The sequence below is a fragment of the Hemitrygon akajei genome, chromosome 13 (assembly GCF_048418815.1).
Source record: "Hemitrygon akajei chromosome 13, sHemAka1.3, whole genome shotgun sequence".
Lineage (NCBI taxonomy): Eukaryota > Metazoa > Chordata > Chondrichthyes > Myliobatiformes > Dasyatidae > Hemitrygon > Hemitrygon akajei.
Window position 1 is genome coordinate 67,244,930 of NC_133136.1, and position 26,600 is coordinate 67,271,529.

Sequence of the window (26,600 nt, forward strand, 5' to 3'; positions counted from 1 at the left end):
CAGTATAGATTGTCTGATTCAAATGAATATCCTCTATTCCCTTGAAAGATGCTCCTTCAACTGCCCTTATTCCTTGGTCACACACATAAGCCATAGTCAACTTCTCATGGTTAATGTTTCTCCAACACCATATACAAGTTTGCTGATGATGCCACTGTTGAGGGCCGTATCAAAGGTGCTGATGAATCATCATACAGGAGGGATATTGAAACTTTGGTTGAGTGGTGTCATAACAACAACCTCTCACTCAATGTCAGCAAGTCCAAGGAACAGACTGTAGACTTCAGCGGAGGAAAACCAGAGGTCTATGAGCCAGTCCTCATCAGAGGATTAGAGGTGGAGGGGGCTGGCAGCTTTAACTTCCTTAGTGTTACTATTTCAGAGGACCTGTCCTGGACCCAGCATGTAAATGCAATTGGGAAGAAAGCATGGCAACACCTCTACTTTCTTAGGAGTCAGAGGAGATTCAGCATGGCATCAAAAACTTTGACAGACTTGTATAGATGTGTAGTAGAAAGCAAATTGACTGGCTGCTTCCAGCCTGGTATGGAAACACCAATGCCTTTGAATGGAAAATCCTATGAAAGGTAGTGGATTCGGCCCAGTACATTACAGGTAAAGTCCTCCCAACCATTAAGCACATCTACATGAAACATTGTCGTAGGAAAGCAGAGATCCATCGTCAGAGATCCTCACCATCCAGACCATGCTCTTTTCTCATCGGTGCCATCAGGTGGAAGGTACAAGAGCCTCAGGATTCACACCACTTGGTTCAGGAGCAAATTAGGCTTTTGAACGAAAGGGTATAACTACACTCACTTGTCCATCCATTGAGATGTTCACACAACCAACGATCTCACTTTTAGGACTCGTTATCTTGTTATTCCATGTTCTCGTTATTTATTTATATTTGCTCAGTTTGTTGTGTCTTGCACTCTGACTGTTCTTTCATTGATCCTTTTATAGTTACTGTTGTAAAGATTTACTGAGTCTACCCGCAGGAAAATGAATCTCAGGGTTGTATGTGGTGACATACATGTACTCTGATATAAATTGACTTTGACTTTGACTTTTTTTATGAGATAGAAAGGAACTTTTGACTCATCTAGACTACTTTAGCTCTCCGAGCATTGCAGTTCCCCCACTTACTTTCTTTGTGAGCTATTCTTTTTTGCATTCCCATCAGTATCCCTCTGATTCTCACGCCATGGTAGCAATTAAACTGTAATCCAGTACATCATTGGGATATTGGAGAAAACCAGAGCACCAGTGGCAAACCTTGTGATGACAGGCGTAATATGTAAACTCAACAGCACTGCCCTGAAGAGTAAGATATCATCAACAGGGGGCTTGATGCGTTCTTTTATTTCCTATTTTCCATTTGAGAGCGGGGCAAGTAGGACATTAACCTCTGTTAGAGAAAGGCAAGTCCTAATTTTATAATCAGATCAGTGAGCTGAATCATTTGAACAGGGGCTTGAATGTGGAAGACAGAAAGGTTGGAAGAAATGGTTTGTCAGGAGTGGAGTTACCTCTGCGCTCTATAGTAATTTTTGAGTCCTGAACTATTTGTCTATTGAGAAAGAAGGAAGATGGAGCTTGATTGATGTTATACTGCAAGAGAAGCAAATGATGAAAAAATACTTTCTGGTCAAATTTAAGCATTTGAAAATGCAAACAGAATACATGTACTGAGCATGTAATGTACATGAAAATGTGCATTATTGGTTACAGTACAACACAAAAACTGGAGTAGGAGGACTAAAGTAGGAAATATATTTGAGAAATTATAGCATGCGCAGTATTTAATCTTCTTGGAAATTTACCCACAGATCTTTTTCATAGATTTAATAGTTTCCTTCCAGCAAATATTTTACCAGTTTGTCCTGAAACCTCGCACATAACTTTTCCCAAAATAACTGCAAGACTGCTTTGTTTTAAAATGATTTCTATAAGCATGAAGGTCAAATAAACAAGACAAGTGGATAACTTAATTGTTAATTCACCCTGGCTAAATATAGATTAGCAATTCTCCGTCTACTTATCTGCATTGTTCAAGATGAAATAAATTAATTGGTTATATTATTTAGCTTGACATCTTCAGATCCTTATCATTTTTTTTTCTTTTTGATAAATGTTTCTGTGTTTTGGAATAGGTTAACGAAGACCAAGTAAAACAGATGGAGATTGAAAACAGCTTCATCACTACTTGGAAAGATACACAGGTATGAGCCTCTCTCTGAAGTATTTTCAAGGTGTTTAAGATCAAGTTTAAGGCAAAGTTAGAAGTGCTGAAGCTAGAACGAGAAGCAGTAGCCGCCAGGGTGGAAACAGAGTTAAGAGAAGATGCTGAAGAATGGCATGATCTGGTTATATATAAGGTTAAGGGGAGAGGGTTAAGGGGAGGGGGGAGGGTTAATATCACTTTTCTTACCATTTCATTATTACATTTATTCTTGTAATTTCTAAAATTCAATAAATAAATAATATTTTTTTAAAAATTTGAAATAAAAAAATATGTTCAACTCATAGGTCATTTTACATGCTTTGAATATTTAAAGTCATGCTATTTTACAGATCTTAATGAAATTTCTAGGAAGGAGAACTGAGGACATACTGGACAGGTGTCTATTTGTGCACTTTTCATTGTGAATCTCTGAATGTTGAGACAATGCACAATAATCAGAGTTGCTGAGTTTTACAGAATGCTGATGCTCTTTGCCATTATGGCTTTCTGGAGCTAGAGCCTCATTCTTTCAACTGAAATCTTAAGTTCAAGAACTAAAAGGAATTGCATCAATGCATATTCTTAGTTATTGTCTCTAAAAGAGGTTTCAACCTGTCATTTTTGCATCTGTGACTAAGAATTCCTTCCTTCCCTCTCTGCTTCTTCTGTTATCACTTTTTTTTGGTCTCCCTTGTTTAGTATCATTTGGGGGCAACACTGTTGAATGTAAACAACAGAATATGCCCTACTCAGGCAGACATGGGGCATATGAATGATCCATCCATATCAATGACCCTGCATAGTATGCCCCATTCACCATCTCAACCCTCTTTCAGTCCTTCTCTCTCTCTAATCCTTACTCCCCACCACCATCTTCTGAACCCCCCCCCCCATTCTACTTCCTGCTCATCTCAGCCCACTTATTTTTTCAGTGATGTAGCGTCCGTTGCTAGGAAAGAAGGCAAATGCAATTCTAGCATTCATTTTGAGAACACTGGATTATAAATACAAGAATGTACTGCTGAGACATTGATCCAACTGCATTCGGAATATTATGTGCACTTTTGGGCCCTGTAGCTAAGGAAAGATGTGCTGGCCCTGGAGAGGGTCCAGTGGAGATTCACAAGAATGATTTGAGGAATGAGAGACTTAATTTTTGAGGAGTGCTTTTGGCTCTGGGCCTGTACACAGTGGAGTTTAGAAGAATGATGGGGTATGTCATTGAACTCTAAATACTGAAAGGTCTGAGTAGAATAGATGTGGATCTAATATTTACATTAGAAGAAGAGTCTAGGATCCGGAAGCTCAGCCTCAACGTAAAGGGACGTCCTTTTAGACTGAGATGATCAGGGATTTCTTCAGCCACATGGTAAATCTGTGGAAATCATTGCAGTAGATGGCTGTGGATGCCATATCATTTAGGGCAGAGATTGTTAGGTTCTTGAATGATAAGGGGGTAAGGGTTAGGGAAGAAGATGGAAGAATGGGGTTGGAAAAAATAGCTGTGAATGAATGGTTGTTGGGCCGAATGGCCCACTTCTTCTCCTCTTTCTTATGGCTTATATTCTCTTGGCAGGTCTCCATACCCTGGGACCTCTACCTCTCTACATCCCAAACTTCTCTCCATTTCCTCTCTCCCTCTTGAAACCTTATAAAAGCTTCAGGAAAAAGATGGTTGCCCATAGTTAGCTAAAACCATGGGTAAGCTTTTATCTGGCTTCTTGGTGCTGTTTGAATTGATCGGACCCCTGGCATCTTGCCTGATGGTTCTCATGACTTGCACCTCCTTTGGTCACAGAGCTGTGCTGTCTCAGGCCTGCAGTCCAGTAAGGAATTCTCCTGGGCCTGTTGGAGACACTGGGAATATTAATTGCAGTTGTGTTTTGAAAGTCCTAGTGCATTCCTACCAGGGGTGGGCGGTCATTCATCCTCATGCCAGTAGATCAGTTCAGGCCTCTGTCATATTAGCATCCAGGCCACCCTTTTGCCTTATCTACCAAGAGACTCCAAATCTGATCTGATACCGTGGCTAATAACCATCCGCACAGGTGTATTCAATTGGAAACTCCTCAGGAAAAGAAATAAGTTTATAGATGCCTGAAGGCCAGGGTCCAACTAAGGAACAGATGGTGTGTAGAAAGGGTGCAGAAGGTACAAGAATTCACTCATTACCGTGACGTGCACTGCTTCTTCAGCCCTATCAAGGCCATCTGCGACCGAAGCATTAAAGGAGTGGTAAACTGAGTGCTGCAAACAACATGTACAAGTCAAGGAAGAGACCCAGTTAGCACGTGTGGGAAGAGGCACATTGAAGAACTTCTCAACATTGACTCTTTCCTTAACATGAGTGCCCTTGACTCTATCTCAACAACCCTCTCTGCAAGCACCTGCACCTCCACACCTACAAGAAGTCAAAAAGATAAAATGTTGATGGAAAAGCAATAAAGCCTCTGTAGCAAGCGATATCTGTTACCATTCTAAAGTATGGTGGAGAAGGACCGGGTTCACTCACCTTAGCACTGAGCTGGCCCCATGGCTGTGACCGCATTCATCAGGATGCTGGACCGGGTTCACTCACCTTAGCACTGAGCTGGCCCCATGGCTGTGACCCGCATTCATCGGGCTGCTGGACCAGCTATGATGCTGAACTAGTCCCGTGGCAGTGGACTCACTTTTGTGGACAACGTGCTTCATGTTCTGTGTGTTATTTGTTAACTTTTTTAAAAGTCTTTTTGCACATTGTTTGACAGTCTGAGCTGCATGTGTTTTCTAATGGCTTCTATTGTGTTTCTATGTTTTGTGGCTGCCTTCAAGAAGACAACTCTCAATGTTGTATATAATACACACATTTTGAACTTTGCCTCATTTCCCTGAGGAAGACTTAATATATTCCTATTGGCAAACCAGAATACGCCTACACCCAACACCAAACCTCACAAACACGTAGCCTCATTGTACGAAGTTGCAAGGTAGGCAAAGGAAAGAAAAACTTAAGGTTATTCATAAAACCTTATTGGTAAAGCTGGAATATTCCCATCAACACGGAGGAATTCCTGGTCGTTGTCTAGTCACAGTGGAGGAGGAGCAATCAGAAGAGTTTGAACAGTGTAGGAGCACATGACCATCCACCCATGTACCCTCATATCTCATGTGTAGCAGAAACTAAGAATCCCTCATTAGTGTCAACTGCTATCGTAGCATCCGCAGACCTTGAGCAGAAGCAAGTCCACCTCAATCCTGAGAAAATGCTTAAGAAGAAGCCTGGGTTAAAGTGATGATGAAACACAGCACTTTGCATTGTCCAGGATAGAGCTGTAGAGAGACTGGTTATGACGTCCACTCTACTTAATATCTCACCCCTTGATTGCCCATGTTTAATGGCATGTCTTTGTTACACCCAGTAACTTACCAGGTGTACTTTGAAGAGAACAAGAATAACGCGTCTCAGAGGCACCATCATGTGCAGTTCACCTCATCGTTTCACGTTGTTCCTGGCTACTTTGTGTACAATTGTAACTTCAGCTTGAATCCTCTGCCAAGTACCAAGTGGGAACCCAACACCACAAATGCTGGAGTAGTTCTAAAAAGGAGCCAATTTTCATTAATATGACAATTGCTGATTGATAATGTGGCCTTGCCAATGTCACACACAAGAACAAAAATTCATGTGCTTCGATTGTCTCATTTACAATCAGTTAATTGCTTCGAGATGAAAGAGTATACATTTAATTCATCTGTGTGTTACGTATTTTTAATCAGTCCGGAAGTTGCATATTTTAATAACTTTTAACAACAGAATTACAGCTTTGGTGTTAATTGCTAAAGTTTAATTTAATTAGAATAAGAGTATTTTGTAGTTTAATTATGAATGCTTTATAAAAGGGCAATATTAATTACATAACTTCACTCTGGCTAAGTGATTGACTATTAATGTGGAATTTTTAATTAAGTGTTTGTTGGTTTAATGGATTGGTTTTGCACTGGGAATGAATTCAAAGCTAATTTTTGGGAGAATAATTCTTTTCAACTGTGAAACTTTTCTTCTCAGTGGTAACTCAAATTATTTCTTTTCTACTGGACGTGACAAACCATTTTATTACCATAGGAGTGAAAATATTTGTTACTGATGTACTATTCGGTGTACATATCAAATATCCGTAGCCATGGCTGCCAATGTGTATGTTCTAGATCTCAGCGTGGTGAATTAGAATAGCCGTATACCACTTTTTTGCTCATCCTCCCCAAAGTGAAGGAGTGATGAGGTCATGTTTCCTTACAATAATGAGAGACCATTCAGCCCATTGAGTCCTCGACAGCTCACAAAGCAATCACATTATTCCTTTTACCCCATTTTTTTTCCCCAATGGCTTAATCTCTCTCATGTGTTCATAAACTTCCCATCCCTTCCCTTTCTTCCCATGGCCGCCCACCTTCACTCTGGGTAATTTATGGTGCCCACTTAACCTACCCTTAACCTAAACAGTAATTCCCACAGCCTTTGGGATGTGGGAATAACTCAGATGCCTTGGAAAAGCCGGCAGGGTCACAGAGAGAACGTGCAAACACCACTCACATAGGTCAGTATTGGGAAGAAGTGCTCGGGGCTCTGAGGTAGCAGCTTCAGCAGCTTTCCCACTGTGCCACTCCTGTTCAGGAAATCTGGTCCCCTTACTTGAGTTACAGCAGCAACAAGATATCAGTGGACATGTATGACATTCCAAAGATAGAACTGTCAGCATACGTATTAGGTACTGCTATTATGTAAAATATTCTGGAGCAACACACACAATTCTGGAGAAGCTGAGTGGGGTCAGGCAGCCTCTATGGAGGGAAATAACCGATTGATGTTTCAGACTGAGACCCTCCATCGGGACCGTGTTCTGGAAATCATTGCCTTTAGATTGCGCAAGTGAAATTTCTAATGTTGACGGTTTAAATTTGCTGATTGTTCCAGTTCAAACTCACAAAGCTACTCCAACACTGTCAGCTCAATGATATATTGTGTCCCAAAGCATGAAGAATTGATATGGACTTCAGTTTTTTTTATTCCTGCCCTTCTCTGCAAAATAGAATTAAGCAAAATTCTGTGCACTATGCCATGAATCAGCGGTCACTGACCGAGCCAGTTAAGCAGTTTTTCATCATTGGATCCCTCATGATTTTGGCTTCTTTCTTTCTCCAAAATATCCTCCAATTCTACTTCTCTCCAAGATACATATATTCCACACTGTCATCTTAATAGTAATCACTGCGTTAGTTCAAAGGCGTTTGCACCTGCCATCCTGTCTCCTCTGAGGTGTTTCTTGCATTCTACCACCTTCAGGGTAGAATGCAAAGGAGGCATGTAGGTAATGGTTAACACGATGCTCTGCAGTGCCAGCAACCCAGGGTTCAATTCCCGCCACTGCCTGTAAGGAGTGAAGTGTTTATATATTCTCCACATGACCGTGTAGGTTTCCTCCAGGTGCTCCGGTTTCCTCCCACAGTCCAAAGACGTACCGGTTGGTAAATTAATTGATCATTGTAAATTCTCCTATGATTACGCTAGGATTAAATCAGGGGATTACTGGACAGGGCCGTTCAAAGGACTGAAGCACCTATTCTGCACTGTATCTCAATAAATAACCAAACTTTTGGTCACTGGTGCTAGTACCTCCTCATTTATAACCCATATAAATGTTCATTTGTTAAGGCTCAAATGCGTGCCTTAGGATGTCTTAGCTAAACTGAATACAATGCACCATATTGTTCTTTTTGTCAGATAGCACAAAGCCCAGCTTGGATCAGTATTTATTTTGTATATGATGCTCTTTGCAGTGATTCAGTGTTTCCTCACAAACCTCTCAATGTGTCCATTTTTCCTATCTCTGTCAAGACTTAGAACAAGAAAAGATGGTTCCTGAAATTTTTCTCTTCTTGCATATTCCATGGGTAGAACTGTTAATATAAGTATTTGATATACTGATATGAGAATGTAAAGTGTTCTGGAAATTGTTTTATTTAGGTAGCACAAGCGGGTGATCTCATCCTTGAAGTATACCTGGAGAAGAAGGAGGCTGACTGTTGCTTCATTGTTAGGGTAGGTATTGGCATGATGTTTCAAATATCCAATAATCAGTCAAAATTTGCACCCTCATCCCCAGTACTTTCACATGCATCTGCCTTTAATGGAGTTAACTTCAATTTAAAAGCAGCCATATAAACTATATTTATGCACCCGGTTTTGGACCTGAACTGGTTTTGTAGCTTGGTTTCCATAGATACATTTCATGAGTACATAAAGTTAAGTGGAGTGTGTATGTTAACTGCAACACAGCTGATTATTCAGACTTCCTCTTTAATTAGGCAGACGTAGGCTAAGCATGGCAACTAAGTCCTGTATCTCTCAATCCTTGTGACTGTAGGATTAAGGGGGTTATTTAGGTATATATGACAAGGGTTTCCAATTATAACATTAACAAAATTTTCTTTATTTTCCCCAAAATCTGATCATGAAAGATGCTTGATTAGAAACTATTCTTTACCCATTCCGTTAGTAATGCCTTTTCTTTAAAAATAATATTTTCAGTATATTTCAAGGATTAGGTTGGTATTTCTTCCATGGATCTCATTCCAACTGATGGCATGTGACTGCAGTTCAAACCACTCAGTACCAATCTGAAGCAAATTTGGTTCCTTGAGCCTTTTCAGAGTGTCACCCACATCACTTTGGAATTCCATTGCAATCAGGCAAGAAGGCCCAGCTTTCTTTCTCCAAAGCAATTCGTTGTTTTCAGTGATCCAACTGCCTCATGTTACATTTACAAAAGTAGCTTCCCACATTTTAAAGCTTCCTCAGTGTGATGTTTAAACTCATGCCCCGAAGATCAATGGATTATTATAATCCATCAGTTTTCAGAAGCCACAGTTTATAAAACCATGAAGAGCATAGATGAGATAGATATAGTCACAGTATTTTTTCCAGGGCAGGTTAGTTTAAAACTGGAGAACATAAGGTTTAAAGTGAGAGAGGAAAAACGTAAAGGAGACCCGAAGGACAGTTCTTTCTACACAGAAGATGCTGGGTCCACGGCAGAGGAGGTGTAGTGGTAGGTAAAATAATTTTTAAAAGATATTTAGACAGGGTATGGATAGAAAAGGCCTAGAGGGATACAGGTCAAATGCAGGCAAATGGGAAGAGCTCAGGAAAACAGCTTAGTCGGCACGGTGGAGTTGGGCTGAAGAACCTGCTCTTGTTCTGTGTACCTCTATGAATGTAATCATATGCCAGCCTGCAAATAATCAGACACGATTAATTTATCCATTGACTGTTTGATGATTTGAAAGCCCCATTTCCAAGATTGCTGGTCCTCAGCCATTAATACTAAACTGTCTTAATATTTGTTAATGTCAAGTCATGTGTGAACAGTATATGAGATGTTTGATGAGTTGATGGATAGAGTTAACAAAGGTAATGCAGTTGATTTGGTACATATGGACTTCTAGAAGGCTTTTGGTTAGATACCATTTAACAGGTTTATCAGCAAAGCTGATGTGTATGGCATATAAAGTTTACTGACAGCTTAGATAGGAAGTTGGTTCAGAAACATGCAATGGAGAGTTCTGAATTCTGAGTTGTGAGAGCTGAGAATCATTACTTTTTGGACTGAAGAAGGGGGAAAGTGGCTTTTTCTAGAGATTGGTGATCATTCTGTAGTATGCTCCTTGTTGCTGAGTGCAAGATATAACATGAAGAGAATAATATAACCATGCAATAATCATACTATTGCATTATTGTACCCTATTACCAATGCTTTGGTTCTGAGTTGTCTTCTTTCCTAGCCTGTACAAAAATCTACATAGTCTCTGGCTAATTCTGCTGTGGAATTGACTGAGTATGTCTTAGGAATAAAAATAATTTGTACTTTGAAATGAAATGGAAAACTGAAATATTAGATCAGTCCAAGTTGTATTTTGGGAGAGAGAGGGAACAAAATTACTTCAACTTTTTCAAGATGCTTATCCATTTAGCTATTGCATAATAGGCATCCTCTTCGAATTTTAGCGTGTAAGATGGTGTTGAGAGATTAAAGTAATGTTACTCCTATCATTAATATAGTTCTGCTGATTTCTACTGCATTTACATTAAGATCTGACAGATCTGTCACAATTCTCACTAAGTGCGCCACAGGCAATAAGCTGCTTTGAAATAAGACATTTCACAGGCAATGTAGCAGCCATTTTAAGCAAACCAAAGCTACGAAGAGACAGACCAGTTAATATAAGCTTACATTGTGATGAATGATGGCAGAATGTTTGCTGTGTCAACTTCAGATAATGCCATGGGCTTTTTCTTTCAGCATTTTGTGCAACCTTTCTGTCAATAGGAAAATCTATTTAAAAGAAATAGATTTTACTGAATTATCTCAACTGCTTTGAAAATGATGCAAGATCAGAACTGCTGTTTGAATTGCAAAAGTTTTGGAGGTTCAGATATAACGTTTATCTATTGCATATTTATCAAATCTTGCTTTGGAATAATTTATACCTAACGTGTCAGCTACATTCACTGTATTCGCATTTTGACAGCTCTGTATATTTAAATTTGCAATTAAGGCCTTTTTTTTTACACTGTGGCTTACAGGTATCTCCAACGATGACTGCTGAAGAACTGACTCACTCTGTCTTAGAAATGAAAAGCATTGCTATTGAGGAGAATGTTGTTTGGGCCACGTTTGAAATGATAGAGAGTGGAGACCTTGGTAGGATATTAACCATTACACATTAAAATTCTATGCAAGGTGACTGCTTGTTGTTTCAAAACAGTGAAGACACCCTGTCTCCTCTTGTCAATGACGATCCTGTCATTTCTACTTGCATATATTATTCACCCTTTAAATAACTAGTCACTTGATAATAGGAGTCAAATTCATAAGCCATAAGCCTCAACTTCACTTGATCCAAATGCAGAGGAACTACCCCACTGGTTCAAAGCATTCCGTGGTCCAGATGAAGGGGTTTCTCTAATGGCTCATAGAAAAAGCCCTGCTTCCAGGAAGAGAGAAGGAACAAAATTCCAACTTTTTTAAGTTTATCCATTTAGCTCTTTCATAGTAGGCATCCTCTTAGAATTTTAGTGTGGAAGATGGTGTTGGAGGATAAAGTCACGTTACTCCTTTCATTAATATTGTTCGCGAAGTGCGCCACAGACAAGAAGCTCCTTTGAAACAAGCAATAAGACACAGTAGAGCAGTGGCTGTTAACAGAAATAAAGTAGAACGAACCACATTAATAAATTGGCTGGGTAGCTCACCTCCAGTGATTAATCTGATACCACATTGTCTCCAACACATCAGCAATGTGCTGGAATACTCCCCGCTTGTTACTCCCAACCAGCAGTGAGAGCATTTAAGAAGTTATTCACTATCCAGGACAAAGCAAGTAACTGGATTGAAGTCCTCAGCTTCTATTCCCTTTACCACTGGCACGCAGTGTCAGCAAATGCACTGCACTCAATCAACTAGGACTACTTCCACAGGGCCTTCCTACTTGCCAGAAGTATTAGGAGTATGTTCACCATAATGACTTAAACGTGTCAAAAAAGTGGTTGAGCATCTTGTTCGCAAGATATTCTAGGGATGTGCAATAAATCCTAAAATTCTATCAAAGCTAATGAACTCCTAGATTCTGAAAAATGAACCAAAAAAAAAGACATTAGCTAAAATTTGGAGCTGTGTTTTGACTACCTGGGTGAAGTTTTGGAGGTATCACAGTATAAGACAAATTCTGCCCTTGCTTGGGATCCAAGTAAATGTGCTTCATTGGCAGAATAATTGAATAATAGTCTGCTGTGTTTTACTTTAATTTCTAATCCAAAGCTAGAAGCCAGTTATCACATCACAATCTTGAAAAGATCTGTGATAACAAGATATCCCATGGCATATTTAGCCAGCTAAGTCCTTTTAAGTGAATTATGGATGTAGAAAATTTTTCCATAGTCTCAAGATTGCAAAAAAAAAGTTCCCACAGTTGCAAATAGCTTGATGTTGTTCACTGACTGATTTTGTGCTGTTGTAGAAATTAGCTGTATGATGATGCATCAGACACCCCTGTGGCTCTCCAACAATGTAGAGGCTTTGACTTAGAATTGTTGCTTGCCGCTAATTCCTCGTGGCTCCATGGGAACCTACTTTCCAATTGTTTTAAAAACAGAACGTTCCTTTTATTGGCATCTGCTGCTGAGGCCATGTAATCTGCAAAGAGATCTTAATATTTGCTCACTTATCAAAAGGCAGTTCAAAAAGGAGCCTTAATGCTCCCCTCACTTGCACACGCAAGGGGAGAAGAACTGGTCTTTTTGGCAGCCTGTAGTATCACACGAGAAATGGCCAGATTCCAAGCATTTCTTGTGGCTGGGCCTCTTTCCACCTGGACAGCAAGGCCTAGATTATAACTGAAAGAGCTCAGTTAGTTGTGTGTTCTGGATACTTATTGTCCAACTATTAAAGAGGGTGCTAATTAAATATTGTCAAATTATTGATGCCAAGAAACTATATCTAAATGACATCAACTCAAAGATTTACAATAAGATAAAGTAATTTGAGTAACTTGTCAAATAAACTAAAAAAAAAAGACAATCTTATTTCTAAGAGGTTAAGTTATTTTGCATTTTCCTGAAGGATGCTTGAAAGAATTGCTTAAAGGCGGGTCACATTAATTTGATAGCTGACACCGTAGATTACGAGTTAACTTTTTTATTCTTATTTAAATATGTTCTTAATTTAGTTCACTGTTCATTCATTGTTAGTCGATGTTAGCAGTTAAGGAAGGAATTAATAAGTCGTTCTTGTTTACTATGTAACATCATTGTTGTACACTTTCCACTCCACAGAGAGACCACTCCACTACCAAGAGAATGTCCTGCAACAGGTTCTTCAATGGAGCATACTACCAGAGCCCGAATCTGCCTACTTGATCATAAAACAATTTCAAGCAGCAAGTGCAATCAAAAGCTACTTGGGTATAAATGTCAACTTTGACAAGTTTTTAATGAAAGCAGATCATTGCACACATGTAGGAAACTAAGTTGAAAATGCATCTCATTTTTGCTTGACTGCTGGTAGTGAACCAAGCTGTCTGTATCTGCCAACTTCATATTAGAATCCTGCTACCAGCAATCTCCCAATCAAATGGGCATATAAGCATATGTCAAGCAAGCATAATATTTCTAAGATAAGCCTTCCTTTTGCGCATCGTCCTGTAGCCATGAGGCCTGCTCTAATGAAGGTTGCTGAATTATCATTGTTTCAGGGAGGCATTTTAGTCTTTGTGTATTACAGTGGTGCTTAGCTTAGGGTTCAGGAACTTTGCAGAGTTGACAATTGCCTGTGTGCTTCTGTGAGGGGGTCAACATGTGTCGAGAAGATTGGAAGCAAAGTCCCTTAAGTTTGTGGTGAGTCAGGTTATGGTGGTGACTGGTGTTTGCAAATGGCCTCAGTGTATCCTCCAGGCCACATTGCTTTGGTGACAGAGGAATGAGACATTGAGTTCAGTGGCAGGACTATTGACCAAGCAGGAAATAAACTTTGATTTAATTTCTAACTAGAACTTATGATGGGAGATACTTAGTTGGACTGCAAAGTGCATGGGCTCCGCAACAGATTTGATCTACTCCACTTCATATAAAGAGAATAGCTGAAAACATTGAACATTGAAAGCCCATATACCAGACAAAAATCTAGCTAAAATGCAGCAGAACTGTACTCCAGAATTATCTGCACATCTGGCCAAAGCGTTTCCAAATAGCTACGTGCAGGTTTTACCTATTGCAGAAGCTTGTCCAGGTATTTCATGATCACAAACACAGGACAAATTCGTTATGCTTAATTACCATTCAGTCAATTCTGAAAAAGGATAAAAGAGGGCAACATGTGCCTGGAGGCAGAGGAGGTTGGGGAGGTCCTAAATTAATACTTTGCTTCAGTATTCACATGAAAAGGATCTTGATCAGGGTGAGGTCGAAATAGAGCAGGCCTGTGTGCTGGACAATGTGGAGATTACGGAAGAAGAAATGCTGGGTCTTCTTAAAAACATCAAGATTGATAAATCCCCAGGGCCAGATATGATACACCCCAGGTTGTTGTGGGAATTGAGAGAAGAGATCACTGGAGCATTAGCTATGATCTTTGAATCCTCTTTGGCTACAGGGGAAGTACCAGAGGACTGGAGAATGGCAAATGTAGTTCCCTTGTTTAAAAAAGGTAATAGGGAGAAACCTGGGAACTATAGACCGTGAGTCTTATGTCAGTGGTCTGCAAACTACTGGTAAGGATCTACGAGCATTTGGAGAAGTACAGTCTACTCATAGATAGTCAACATGGCTTTGTGAAGGGAAGATCATGCCTCACGAGCCTGATTGAGATTTTTGAAGAGGTAACAAAAGAAATTGATGAGGGTAGGGCAGTGGATGTGGTCTACATGGACTTTAGCAAGGCATTTGACAAGGTCCCTCACGAGAGACTCATCCAGAAAGTCATGAGGCATAGGATAAGTGGAACCTTGGCTGTTTTGATAAAAAATTGGCTTAAAGGAAGAAAGTAGAGGGTAGTTGTGGAAGGAAAGTATTCTGCCTGGAGGTCAGTAACTAGTGCAGTGCCGCAGGGATCTGTCCTGGGACCCCTGCTCTTTGTGATTTTTATAAATGACCTGGATGTAGAGGGGGAAGGATGGGTGAGTAAGTTTGCAGATAACACAAAGATTGGAGGAGTTGTGGATGGAGCTGTAGCTTGTCGAAGGTTACAAGAGGATATAGACAGGCTGCAGAGTTGGGCAGAAAAATGGCAGATGGAGTTCAATCTGGATAAGTGTGAGGTGATGTATTTTGGAAGGACAAATCAGAAGACTGAGTACAGGATTAATGGTCAGTTACTTAAGAGTGTGGATGAACAAAGGGAACTTGGGGTTCAAATCCATACATCCCTCAAGGTCGCTGCACAGGTTGATAGGGTAGTTAAGAAGGCCTATGCGATGCTAGGCTTCATTAAGAGGATTGAGTTAAAGAGTAGAGAGGTCATGTTGCAACTCTACAAATCTCTAATGAGACCGCACTTAGAGTATTGTGTTCAATTCTGGTCATCTCATTTTAGGAAGGATGTGGAAGCTATGGAGAGGGTGCAGAGGAGATTTACCAGGATGTTTCCTGGTTTGGAGAACAAGTCATATGAAGCAAGGTTAGCAGAGCTGGGACTTTTCTCTTTGGAGCGTAGAAGAACGAGAGGGGACTTGATAGAGGTCTACGAGATTATGAGAGGCATAGATAGGGTGGATAGTCAGTACCTGTTTCCCAGGGCACCAATAGCAAACACCAGAGGGCACATGTACAAAATTAAGGGAGGGAAGTTTAGGGGAGACATCAGGGGTAAGTTTTTTACACAGAGAGTTGTGAGTGCCTGGAATGACTTGCCAGGGATGGTGGTGGAGGCTAAAACATTAGGGATATTTAAGAGCCTCTTGGACAGGCAAATGGATGAAAGAAAAATAGAGGGTTATGGGGTAATGTGGGTTTAGTACTTTTTTTAAGGATTATATGGGTCGGCACAACATGGAGGGCTGAAGGGCCTGTACTGTGCTGTAATGTTCTATGGTTCTGTCAATAATGGTGCCAGTTATTATTGACAGTGTTATGAAGAGACATTCACTCTCCAGTGGCTGTTTAATTCATCTTTGTTAGGAACATTCACATCCACATCTCGTCAAAGCCATAGTGAATATATGATTCAAAGACCTGAGTTGCGACTGATACACATGGTTTTAAGGTAGTATTTGACCAGATGAGGCATCAAGGATCCTTGATAAAACTGAAAAATGGGCATAAAGGGAAATAATAGTTGGGGTTTGTCTTTATATATATGAGTTTTAGCTCTTAGTGAAATACTTCAGTACTAAGACATCACTCCCTGACAGCAGTATCCTAGGTCAAACCATTTTAAACTGTTTCATCAGTCACCTTCCTACAGTCACAATGTCAAAAGTGGGAATGTTTGCTGACAACTGCACCATACTCTGTTCCATTTGCAGCCCCTCAGCAAATGAAGCATTTCGGAACCTACAGTACACGCAGCCACGACTTGAATTACATTCAGTCAATGTAATGAGGCAAGGAAGATTTATTCTGCAAAAGTGCAGGGCAGTGAGCATTCCAAATGTCTGACTAGCTGTCCTGGCATTTACTGACTTTACCTTTACTGGGTCCCCTATCATCCACATCCTGTGAGTTAGCACTGATGAGAAATTCTACTGGTCTACTTAAACATTGTCAACAAATGTCCTTCAGCAAACTGGGATCTCAACAGGTCCTCAGTCACAGCTGTCAAAGGAAAATGGATAATGTTATGTTCTCAATTATATATAGTAAATACAATTCCTGCAAAGTTGGGAAAATGATTGTAAGTAATATTCTGAGCTGTTTGACAGTGCTAGGATTTCAGTAACCTCACCTAGTTCCATATTTGAAAGGTCCTGTAATAGAAGAATTGTATTCATTGGATGAGTATTTGCAAAATTGCTTGGAATTCACAAAATATAGTTTGATTTAATGGCAGAAGGTGCTTCTTTTTTAAGTAGTTGTCCAGAAGAATTGATAATTAAAATTCACCTCATTTATATGCCTTTTTTAATGCATGTCATTTTCATTTTCACAAATAGATAGCTATAATATAAATGACCTGTACTGTTAACAAAAAAAATCAAAATGAAAGCATTGGTCAATAGAAAAAAGACAATGGTACAATGTGAGTTTTTATGGCTGGTCAGAATAAAGAAATTCTATTATCTCAGCATGCAGCACCTACAATGAATGGCAGAACTAAATACTGTCATTTATTTATTTGCAAGTATTGCTTCATTCATTGTAGAAACCAGTTTGTTCAAATGAAAATACCATGCATTTAATAAGAGAATGTATAAATGGATGCAAACATTTATTGCTCAGTCCTACTTGTCCCTATGAAGTTGGAAGAGAGATGGTTTCTTGAATAGTTGATCTCCTGCCGGTGAAGGTACTCCCACTGTTATGATCTGATTATCTGTGGAATCTTGTTTTTATCACCGGTGTGCCGTATCCAGGTTTATTTTGCAAGAAGGACTTCGGGTTAACACTTCAGTTGTTTTATTGGTTGTGACTGAGACTGTTGATGGCTCATTGGGATGCCCAGTCTTGACAAACTCAATCTCCTCTAGTTAGCATGCAACTACATACAAGGACTGATTAATGGCTCTGGGTCTGTACTCACTGGAATTCAGAAGAATGAGGGGGGATCTCAGTGAAACCTAGATTGAGTGTATGTCAAGAAGATGTTTCCTTTGGTGGGGGAGTCTAGGAACAAAGGGAACAGCCTCAGAATAGAGTGACATCCACTTAGATTGGAAATGGGGAGGAATTTCTTTAGCCAGAGAGTGGTGAATCTGGAATTCGTTGCCACAGGCAAATGAGGAAGCCAAGTCATGGGGTATATTTAAGGCAAAGGTTGATATATTCTAGATTAGTCAGCATGAGGGTTTACAGGGAGAAGGCAAGTGATTGTGGTTGAGAGGGAAATGGATCAGCCATGATGAGCTGGTGGAGAAGACTCGAGCAGAATGGCCTAATTCTGCTCCTGTATCTTACGGTCTTGCTACTGCTCAGAAGAATGGAGGAGTTCTCTGTGACCAGATGAGTCTTTGCCTCCACAATGTGCAGTGGTTATTGCTAATGAGTCACTGATTAACAAGATAATGATTTACCCTAATTATCTCAACATCTGCTGCAGACCCAGGCTATGTATTGCTTAATTTCTCCAACATTTCTGTTTGTATTTTAGAGAAGAAATTTGTTTTCTTCTGGCAAGAATTTATCTTGCAGTGACTTCAATGTTCAAAGTACATTTATTATGTTACGTATCCCGTAACTGGATCACTTACCAGCAAAGATAGAGAGGTCCATTGAAGTCTGATGGCACTATTTTGTAGAAGTTTTTATTTATAAAGGGGCACAAAAATAAGGTTAATACAAACATTCAGATAACATACGTCGTCAATACTCAATCTAAAGCGCAGGTATAGTAATAATCAATAAAAAATAAGCTCTATCGTTGTCTAGGGGTAATGTATATATTATCCGATGTATATCTAAAAGTCTCTTGCGGTCACTGCAGTTCCACCAGCTGCCGTCTTTTGGGTGTCGTGGTGGTGCACTTTGTTGGAGAGAGAGAGATAGGGATAGAATGGAACAGTTACCCAGCGGGTTTTTCCAACCTTTATGAGTTCGATCCGTCGGAGTCTCGTTGGGGGGTGGCCGTTCACTTGTGGCCTCTCCTGTAGCTAAAGCCGTTCTTCCGTGGTGAGGTCGCTAATCCCAGGCAAGGAAAAGACGCACACGAACCCCCCCCCACCGGCTGTCGCTATTAAATGCTGTCACAGGATTTCTAGCGTGTCTTCTGGTGCGTCTGGGGGGGCCGTCTTTACAACCCCTCTTTTATCTGAACTCACGGGGTCTCAGATGTCAATCAGGTTGGGATGATGCAATCTCTCTCCGTCTCTCCACCCACGTTGCCCTGAGGGTATACACATAGTACAGTTCCCAATTCACAAAGGTGTCTCCACGAGACAATGACCACAGTCACCAGCTTTTGCCTCGCCGTGAAACGAGGGACACCGCACGTATCTTTCTCTTCTCTTGGGTCATTGACCCCCCCCCCTTCACTAGAGCTCTTGCGATTCTCACAAAGGAGGGGGCTGGGATCATAACAATTATCAGAGTGTATCTACACTGATTCTTGAATGAACCTTAAGGTTCATCATCTTGCAGAAACACAGAACCCACACAACAAAACCGTCAAACACCTAGTGTGTGGAAAAATATAGGACAGATCGTGCAAACAAATAACATTAACCCGAGTCCCTGAATGTGAGACCTATGTGCTGTGCCGATGGCAGAGTTGCAGAGTTAGTTCAGCACTGAGGCAGCCCGATTAAATTGTGCAATTAGTAAAAAAGCACAAGAACACAACTCATAGAGTTCCCCAAAGCAAGTCCCTAACTGCGGAGCACGATAAACGCTGAGGCAAGCCCGTCCAGAAGCCCACTGGTGGCCAGATACTTGAACTTGTTTAGGTATTATATTGTAGCTGAACAAGCTATTTTCTCCCAGAAAGCTTTAAAGCACAATAGGGTGTTTTGGCTCATTAAGGTTGTGAGTTTCCATTAGTTGAACTATACCATTGATTCCTTATATGCAGCAGTTTTTCAGTTAATTATTTTGTCCCCATCTGGAAGTTACTACTCAATCTGCTGCCATCTAGATCATAGCAAACGGTTCTTTAAAAATGCTCTAGCCACCTCACCTTTTTTTAAGAGAGTAAACCATATTGCCTTATGACATAGAAGTTTTGTTTCATTAATCAGTCTTGCCTGCCACAGGGAAGTTCCATTCCTCCACTAATTTTCCTTATAACCTACTCTCCACATATTCCCACTAGTTCTCCTACCTACCTACTGTGGCCAGTTAACCTACCAACCAGCAAGATTTTAGGACGTAGAAGGGAACAATAGCACTCGGAGAAAGTCAACACGAGAGAACTTGTAGACGCCCCACAGGCAGTACTGCAGGAGCTTCAGTTTGAACCTGGATGTAGAAGCTGTGAGGCAGTGAGCCTCCATGTGTTCTCTGCTTACCAGCCCCCTTGCTGGTGAAAACTGTCATTCAGTAACTCTTTCAAAGTGCTTTGTGATGTTAGACACCCTGTTAAATTGTCCTATAATCTTCCCTACTGTAAGGAGATCAAACCAGCTGACTTGATATCACTATATTACAGAAGATTCTACAAAATCTTTCCAACACACTCTCCATGGTATTAATTTCCTTCCCAGATAGTTTGCACAGTCCCAACCACTGATTTAGAAATATTTGATATATCCTCATTCCTTTTGTATGCTGTGTCTCTACATAGACAATTGGGGACCCTTTGGGCATCTTAACAGTCTTCTCCAAACCCTCCCCCCCCCCCCACCCCTTTCATAGGCCTCTGATTCTGTGTCTTTGGAGAACTCTACAATTTAGTTTATAGAATAACCACTTCAGACTATTGAAGCAATTTAAGCCCACAGGCTAACAGTAATTTGGCTGGAATTTTCTGCAGACTGACAAATAAAGAGCAGGAAAGGGCTGCAGCATTGATGATAAAATATCTGGACTTGTTTTGAATAAAGTCTAAAAGCCAAGACTATCTGAACTTGACCAGCAAAGATAAATGAGCACACACTGAATCCTAGCCTGACAGATTTGGTCCCGGATCAGGGAATAGACATTTTCAACAAGATAATGTAATTCATCATACTTGTCAGCCACGCAAGTGGTAATATTTTCTGTGTCATCACCTGTTTGGTTTGGTGGATTTCATCCTGTTCCACTCATACTTTCCCTGATTCATCATTTTGGGTAAAGAGCAATATCTTCATTGAAACACACACCCTGGCTGCTCTCCAGGCTGTTATTTCTGCTGGACAATTCTCTAAAGTGCATTATGAAGCAACTAAATTTCTTTGAAGCTAAAATTCTGGCAAGAATACCCAGCATTTTACTTTCTACTTTAAATAATACAGTAGTGAAGAAGATCCTAATTAGGGTAACAGTTCTTGCTCTCAAAGCATCTGCAGTTCAATGATTTCTTCTAAATATTCCTTTAGTTTTATTAAATATATAAGTTCATTATAGTTTGTAAATTCCTCCTAATTATGGCAACAAAGATAAATGCATTTGTTTGAAGTGTGTTTCGGTAGAATTAAGCTACAATAGAATTACTTTTCATGCTGCAACCTACAACGATCCATTCTCCCATCATCAAATTCTCTAGAAGAATGTGTGTCTTTGAAGAAAGCATAATGGAACTTAGCCAGGAATCTTTCTTTGTTTTGTTGTACATAGAAAGGGAGGGAAAGTGTTTGTGATAATTGTTTTTTCCTATCTATAATTGAATAGTCTCAGGAGACTATTTTAAATTGTATCTGCCTGAGGCAGATACAAAGTTACACAGGCTTGCATTCAAATCCCTACATCCTCAATTGAACTGAATGACTTCCAGCAGTTCCACAGGAAACCGCTGACCATCAACAATTTGTAGCGTAGTATGTTGTCTTTGCATTTTGGTCAAATGTGGAAGTTGAAGATGAGCTGGAAGTGGTATCCCCCCTCTCTTGGTGGACTCATTGAGGCAAGTAGTGAAGCACTAATGTGATGAGAATTGTTCCAGTGGTGGACCCGCAGACAGTGATAGCCACAGGTGGCTGCTTAGAGCATGAGCTACCTCACAAGGCACATTTCACGTGGATAGTGTCATTTCTTTCTCCCTTCTGTGCGGACAAGCACTGTGGGTGACAAGTCTAGAACATAGACTGGGTGCAGCATTATCCAGCCGAGCAGAGTGTCCAAAGCAGTGGGCTCAGAAAGAAAGCTACTCCAGTGTTTCACTTCAGACTTTAATATTACAGCAAAGAATATCCAAGATCCTGGGAAAACGGGAACTCTGAAATGGAGAGAAGAACACTCTAAACTGTTATCTGGAAATAAATTTCAGGACCGTTATGTTGTTGTGCGAGATGAGAAATTACTCCTTTACAAAGATGCAAAGGTGAGCTTTTATTTTCATTGTGCATTTGAATTTTTTAAAGTTATTGTATTTAAATTAGCTGAATCTGAATTATTGTGTGCCGTAGTGAAATGAAGAAAACTTCAACATAGTGTGAGAGAGCAGCTTGCGTGTGCCTGGGCAGACAGCTTTGTGTTGATCAAAAAGCAAAATCAAATGCAAATCGAATAAGTGTGAAATATAAAGAGAAAATAATGGAGATCCTCAACAGGTTGGGCAACCTGGTGGATTGAGAAGCAGAAGTAATGTTTTGGGTCAAACACCTCTTGTCAGAATGGACTGGACTAATGAGGATGTTTTTCTGTCATCTTCCCTCTGATGTGAAGATGGAGAAACTTCACCATTCTGAAACCTTTTTAATCCAAAATACCTTTTTTGGATATTGTATACATTTACCCTATAGATACTGACAGCCACTATGCCTCCAGTGGGGAGTCAGGCTGGTGTGCAGGGTGAGTCTGCTCACCCTGAGCATGACAGTTCTAGTAACGATTTTATAAACACCCTTCACTACCAAGCAGGGTACCTAGCCATCTCCCCTTCAGTTCCCTTGAGCTGCTGGGCTTGGCAGTGGTTTAAAGACTCATGAGCATTGTGGTAACTTTTTATAACTGAGATCAAATGTTGAGATAATCTATTAAAATTGTCTTTATCTCAAAGAAACAATGCTTAGCAGTCCTACGAGGGCATGCATCTTATGCACAAAATAAAAGATATTCCCTGCCTATTAGATCAAACTAATGATCGTTTTAGAGCTGATTAGTGCCCACCAGGAAATTAGCCAAAGCACCTTCATATGCTGTTTACCACATTGTGGCCGGGGATTTGCCTGTTATCATTTGTTACCACACCTGAACGATGGCTTGGGTTGTGCACCACATGTTTTTTCTGCAGCTAGCAGAAAGTGGAACTTTGGAGAGCAACCTATAACCTTCACTATTCACTCAGGCTAGGAATGGTGCCATGCCAGGGAGTGCAGAGCTGCTGCCTCACAGTGCCAGCGAATGGGTTTAATCCCGACCTCTGCCGTCCATGTGGAGTTTGTGTATTCTCCCTGTGATTGCGTGGGCTTCCTTCAGATGCTCCAGTTTTCTCCCACATCCCAAACATTTGCAGCATGATCTGTAAATTTGCCACCATGCAGGTATGTGGTGGAATCTGGGGAGAATGATGGGGATATGTGGAGAATAAGAAGTGCTTAATGTAGGATTAGCATAACTGGATGCTCCGCGGTCAGCACATGCTCTGTGATCCTGAGGAGCCGTTTTCATGTTACATGACTCTATGTCAACCCATTGAACTCTGGGAATGAAACAGCAAGTGAAGGGTCTGCTTTGTCATAATGAGATCCTGCACACAGCATCTCCCAGCATCACTTTTCAACTGCAGACTTTGTATTAAGTAGTTCACCAAAGCTTCCTTCACTGATTGTGGTTCTTTCACTTGAATCAGTTCTGTGGTCCATCTCATGTTGAATGCAGCTGAAGCAATCTGCATATCTCTGAGGCACCCGAGTGCACGTGGGACTCGGTCGGGCCAAATGATCATGTAGAAGTCACACAGACACAGACACACATCCCTCCATTCCCTTGTGATTTCCGTCATCTCCAGGGCAGACACTTGTGTTGAGGTACTATTGGGGATCTACTGTATCACTAAATGCTGACTCTTTTCTCAGTCATACTGTGATTGTATTTGCCTCTACAGTATCCAGATCTTTACCAACCCTCCATTTAAGTTTATCCTCTCTCAGCTTAAACCTGGACCCTTTTCTGCTACTCTCCTCTGCTTTGGGGGGAAAAAGGTTCTCCATCCTATTTATGCCCCTCACAATATTACAAACCTCCAAGGTCCCCCCTCTGTCTCCTGTGTGTCAGTGACAATAAACGTAACCTATCCAAATTCTCCTATAACTACCGCTATCTGCTCCAGACAAATCCTGTGCATCTCTTCTACACACACCCTATTGCTACCACAACCTGCTTGTAGTATAATGACCAGAAAAGTACACAATGCTCTGTGCGGCTGCAATATAGCATCTCAGCTCTTATACTCAGTGTCTCTTCCTACGAAAGCAAGCATTACAATTGCCCTTTTGCTGCCCTATCCACCAATGTCATCACTCTTGAGGAGCTATAGACTTGCGTCTGAAGGTGTCTCTGTATGATTTATTCCTTACCATTTATTCTGTATACCTTACCAGAATCTGATGTCTCAAAGTGCATTTCTTCACACTTGTCTGAATTAAAATCAATCTGTCACTGCTCTGCCTGATTTTCCAGCTGGTAAATGTCTCTCTGTGTCCTTAAGCAACTTTTTTTTCCCTCTTTTTATGACCCCACTAATATTTCTGCCATCTGCCAACTTACTGATCATACCGTTCACGTTTTGTCTTTAAGTCAAAAGCCCCACTATCAATTCCTGTAGTACTCAATTTGTTACAGATTTCTAATCAGAAAAATACCCCCCCCCCCCCACTACCCTTTGCCTCCTATTACCCAGCCAGTTTTGCATCTGGTTTGCAAACATGCCCCAGATCCCTGGTGTCTTAGGCAGCCTACCATGCAGAACATGAAATGACATCAGCTCATGAGTTATGTGATCTAGGAGGGAGAAAGGAGTTTTGTCTTGAATGTTGGCTATGTATTGTTATTCTGTTGCTATCCATAAACACAAAGTGCTGACTAGGAACCGAGGGCTTTAGTTTTATAAGGACAAAGGCTGTAAAGCTTATTGGAGAGTTTCGAACAGTCAGAACCCACTTGATAACGTTTATAGATGAGAATCAGAATCTGATTTAATCACTGGCATAGGTTGTGAAGTTTACTGTTTTTGTGGCAACAGTACATTGTAATATATAATAATAAAAACTGTGAATTACATATAGAGTAATAAGTATATATACGCACACACACACACACACACACACAAATATATATAAAATAGTTAAATTAAATAAATAGTGCTGAAGAAAATAGTGAGGTAGTAGTCATGGGTTCAATGTCCATTCAGAAATCTGATGGCAGAAGGGAAAAAGCTGTTCCTGAGCGTGTACCTTCAGGCTCCTGGGTTTTGACTTGAAATGTTGACGGTACTTTTTTACATGGATGGTGCCTGGCCTGCTGAGTTCCTCCAGCATTTTGTGTGTGTTGTTCCTTTACCTCCTTCCTGATGGTAACAATGAGAGAAAGGGTATATCCTGGGTGATGGGGGTCCTTAACGATGGATGCTGCCTTTTTGAGGCATTATTCCTTGAAGATGTCCTGGATGCTACGGAGGCTAGAATCCGTGGTAGAGCTGACTAAGTTCACAACTTTCTGCAGCTTCTTTCAATCCTGTGCAGTAGCTCTTACCCACCATACCGGATAGTGATGCAGCAGTTAGAATGTTCTCTGCAGTACATCTGTAGAAATTTGTGAATACCTTTGACATACCAAATCTTCTCAAACTCATAATGAAATACAGCTGCTGTTGTGCCTTCTTTGTAATTACATCGATATGTTGAGCCCAGGATAGATCCTTAGAGATGTTGACACATGGAAATTTGAAATTGCTCGCCCTTTCTACTTCTGATCCCTCTATGAGGACTGGTATGTGTTCCCTCATATTACCCTTCTTCAGGATAGTCGCCAAGACTGAGCTAAGAGTCTTACTCTTTCTTTAAGACAGTCTTCAAGTCTGAGCTTATAGTATGTGCCATCCAGCTGTATGGTGACGTCTGCAGACTTTGCCCCATTTCAGTCCTTACCTTGTTACTAGCTTTAAATTGCCCTGAAGACTGAAATTTCTCTTAGGGTTAGTGTGATGGGATTGATGAGAAAGTTCCATAGGTCAGTGATAGGGCACAGCTGTTTGATTTTTGAAGATGTCATTTGAAATAACTCTATTAATACATGTTAATATTAAGCCTGAATTTAATTAACCAAACAAAACATGCCATGTTTCTGAGCAGATGATGCAGAAATGTTTTCGGATGATTGCTCTTGCAGGGATAGAAGTGGGAATACTGCATTCCTAACCACAAATTTGACCCTTTATAAGAATAAATGTAATATAAATTGTTAATTTATCATAGACTCCCATCATCACTGATTATGTTTGGCAAAGAAACCTCATATTCCAAACTAAACTCTTATCCCTTTGAAAACTTTTAAAAGCATTCTCCAAACAAAGCTGTATGTCAGGATTACGAAAACATTTAGAGGATTACAGTGCCATGCAAAAGTTTGGGCACCCCGGTCAAAAGCTCTGTTACTGTGAATAGCTAAGCGAGTAAAAGATAACCTGATTTCCAAAAGGCATGAAGTTAAAGATGACACATTCCTTTAGTATTTTAAGCAAGATTACTTTTTTATTTCCATCTTTTACAGTTTCAAAATAACAAAAAAGGAAAAGAGCCTGAAGCAAAAGTTTGGGCACTGTGCATGGTCAGTACTTAGTAACACCCCCTTGGCAAGTATCACAGCTTGTAAACACTTTCTGTAGCCAGCTAAGAGTCTTTCAATTCTTGTTTGGGGGATTTTTGCCCATTCTTCCTTGCTTCTAGTTCTGTGAGATTCTTGGGCCGTCTTGGACTGCTTTTTTGAGATCTATCCACAGATTTTCACTGATGTTTAGGTCGGGGGACTGTGAGGGCCGTGGCAGAACCTTCAGCTTGCACCTCTTGAGGTAGTCCATTGTGGACTTTGAGGTGTGTTTAGGTTCATTATCCTGTT

At 40.5% G+C, this 26,600-nt stretch overlaps 1 protein-coding gene across 5 annotated transcripts in view; it reads left to right on the top strand.

Annotated features, from left to right (window-relative positions):
- arap2 (ArfGAP with RhoGAP domain, ankyrin repeat and PH domain 2) overlaps positions 1-26,600 on the top strand; it is a 420,641-nt gene that overhangs the window by 330,272 nt on the left and 63,769 nt on the right. For all 5 annotated transcript variants that reach the window (XM_073064859.1, XM_073064858.1, XM_073064860.1 and 2 more), the window contains 5 exons: positions 2,157-2,225; positions 8,232-8,306; positions 10,851-10,968; positions 13,098-13,226; positions 21,728-21,867. In XM_073064859.1, coding sequence (XP_072920960.1) covers positions 2,157-2,225; positions 8,232-8,306; positions 10,851-10,968; positions 13,098-13,226; positions 21,728-21,867 — 531 coding nt within the window. The remainder of the gene's footprint in view (positions 1-2,156; positions 2,226-8,231; positions 8,307-10,850; positions 10,969-13,097; positions 13,227-21,727; positions 21,868-26,600) is intronic.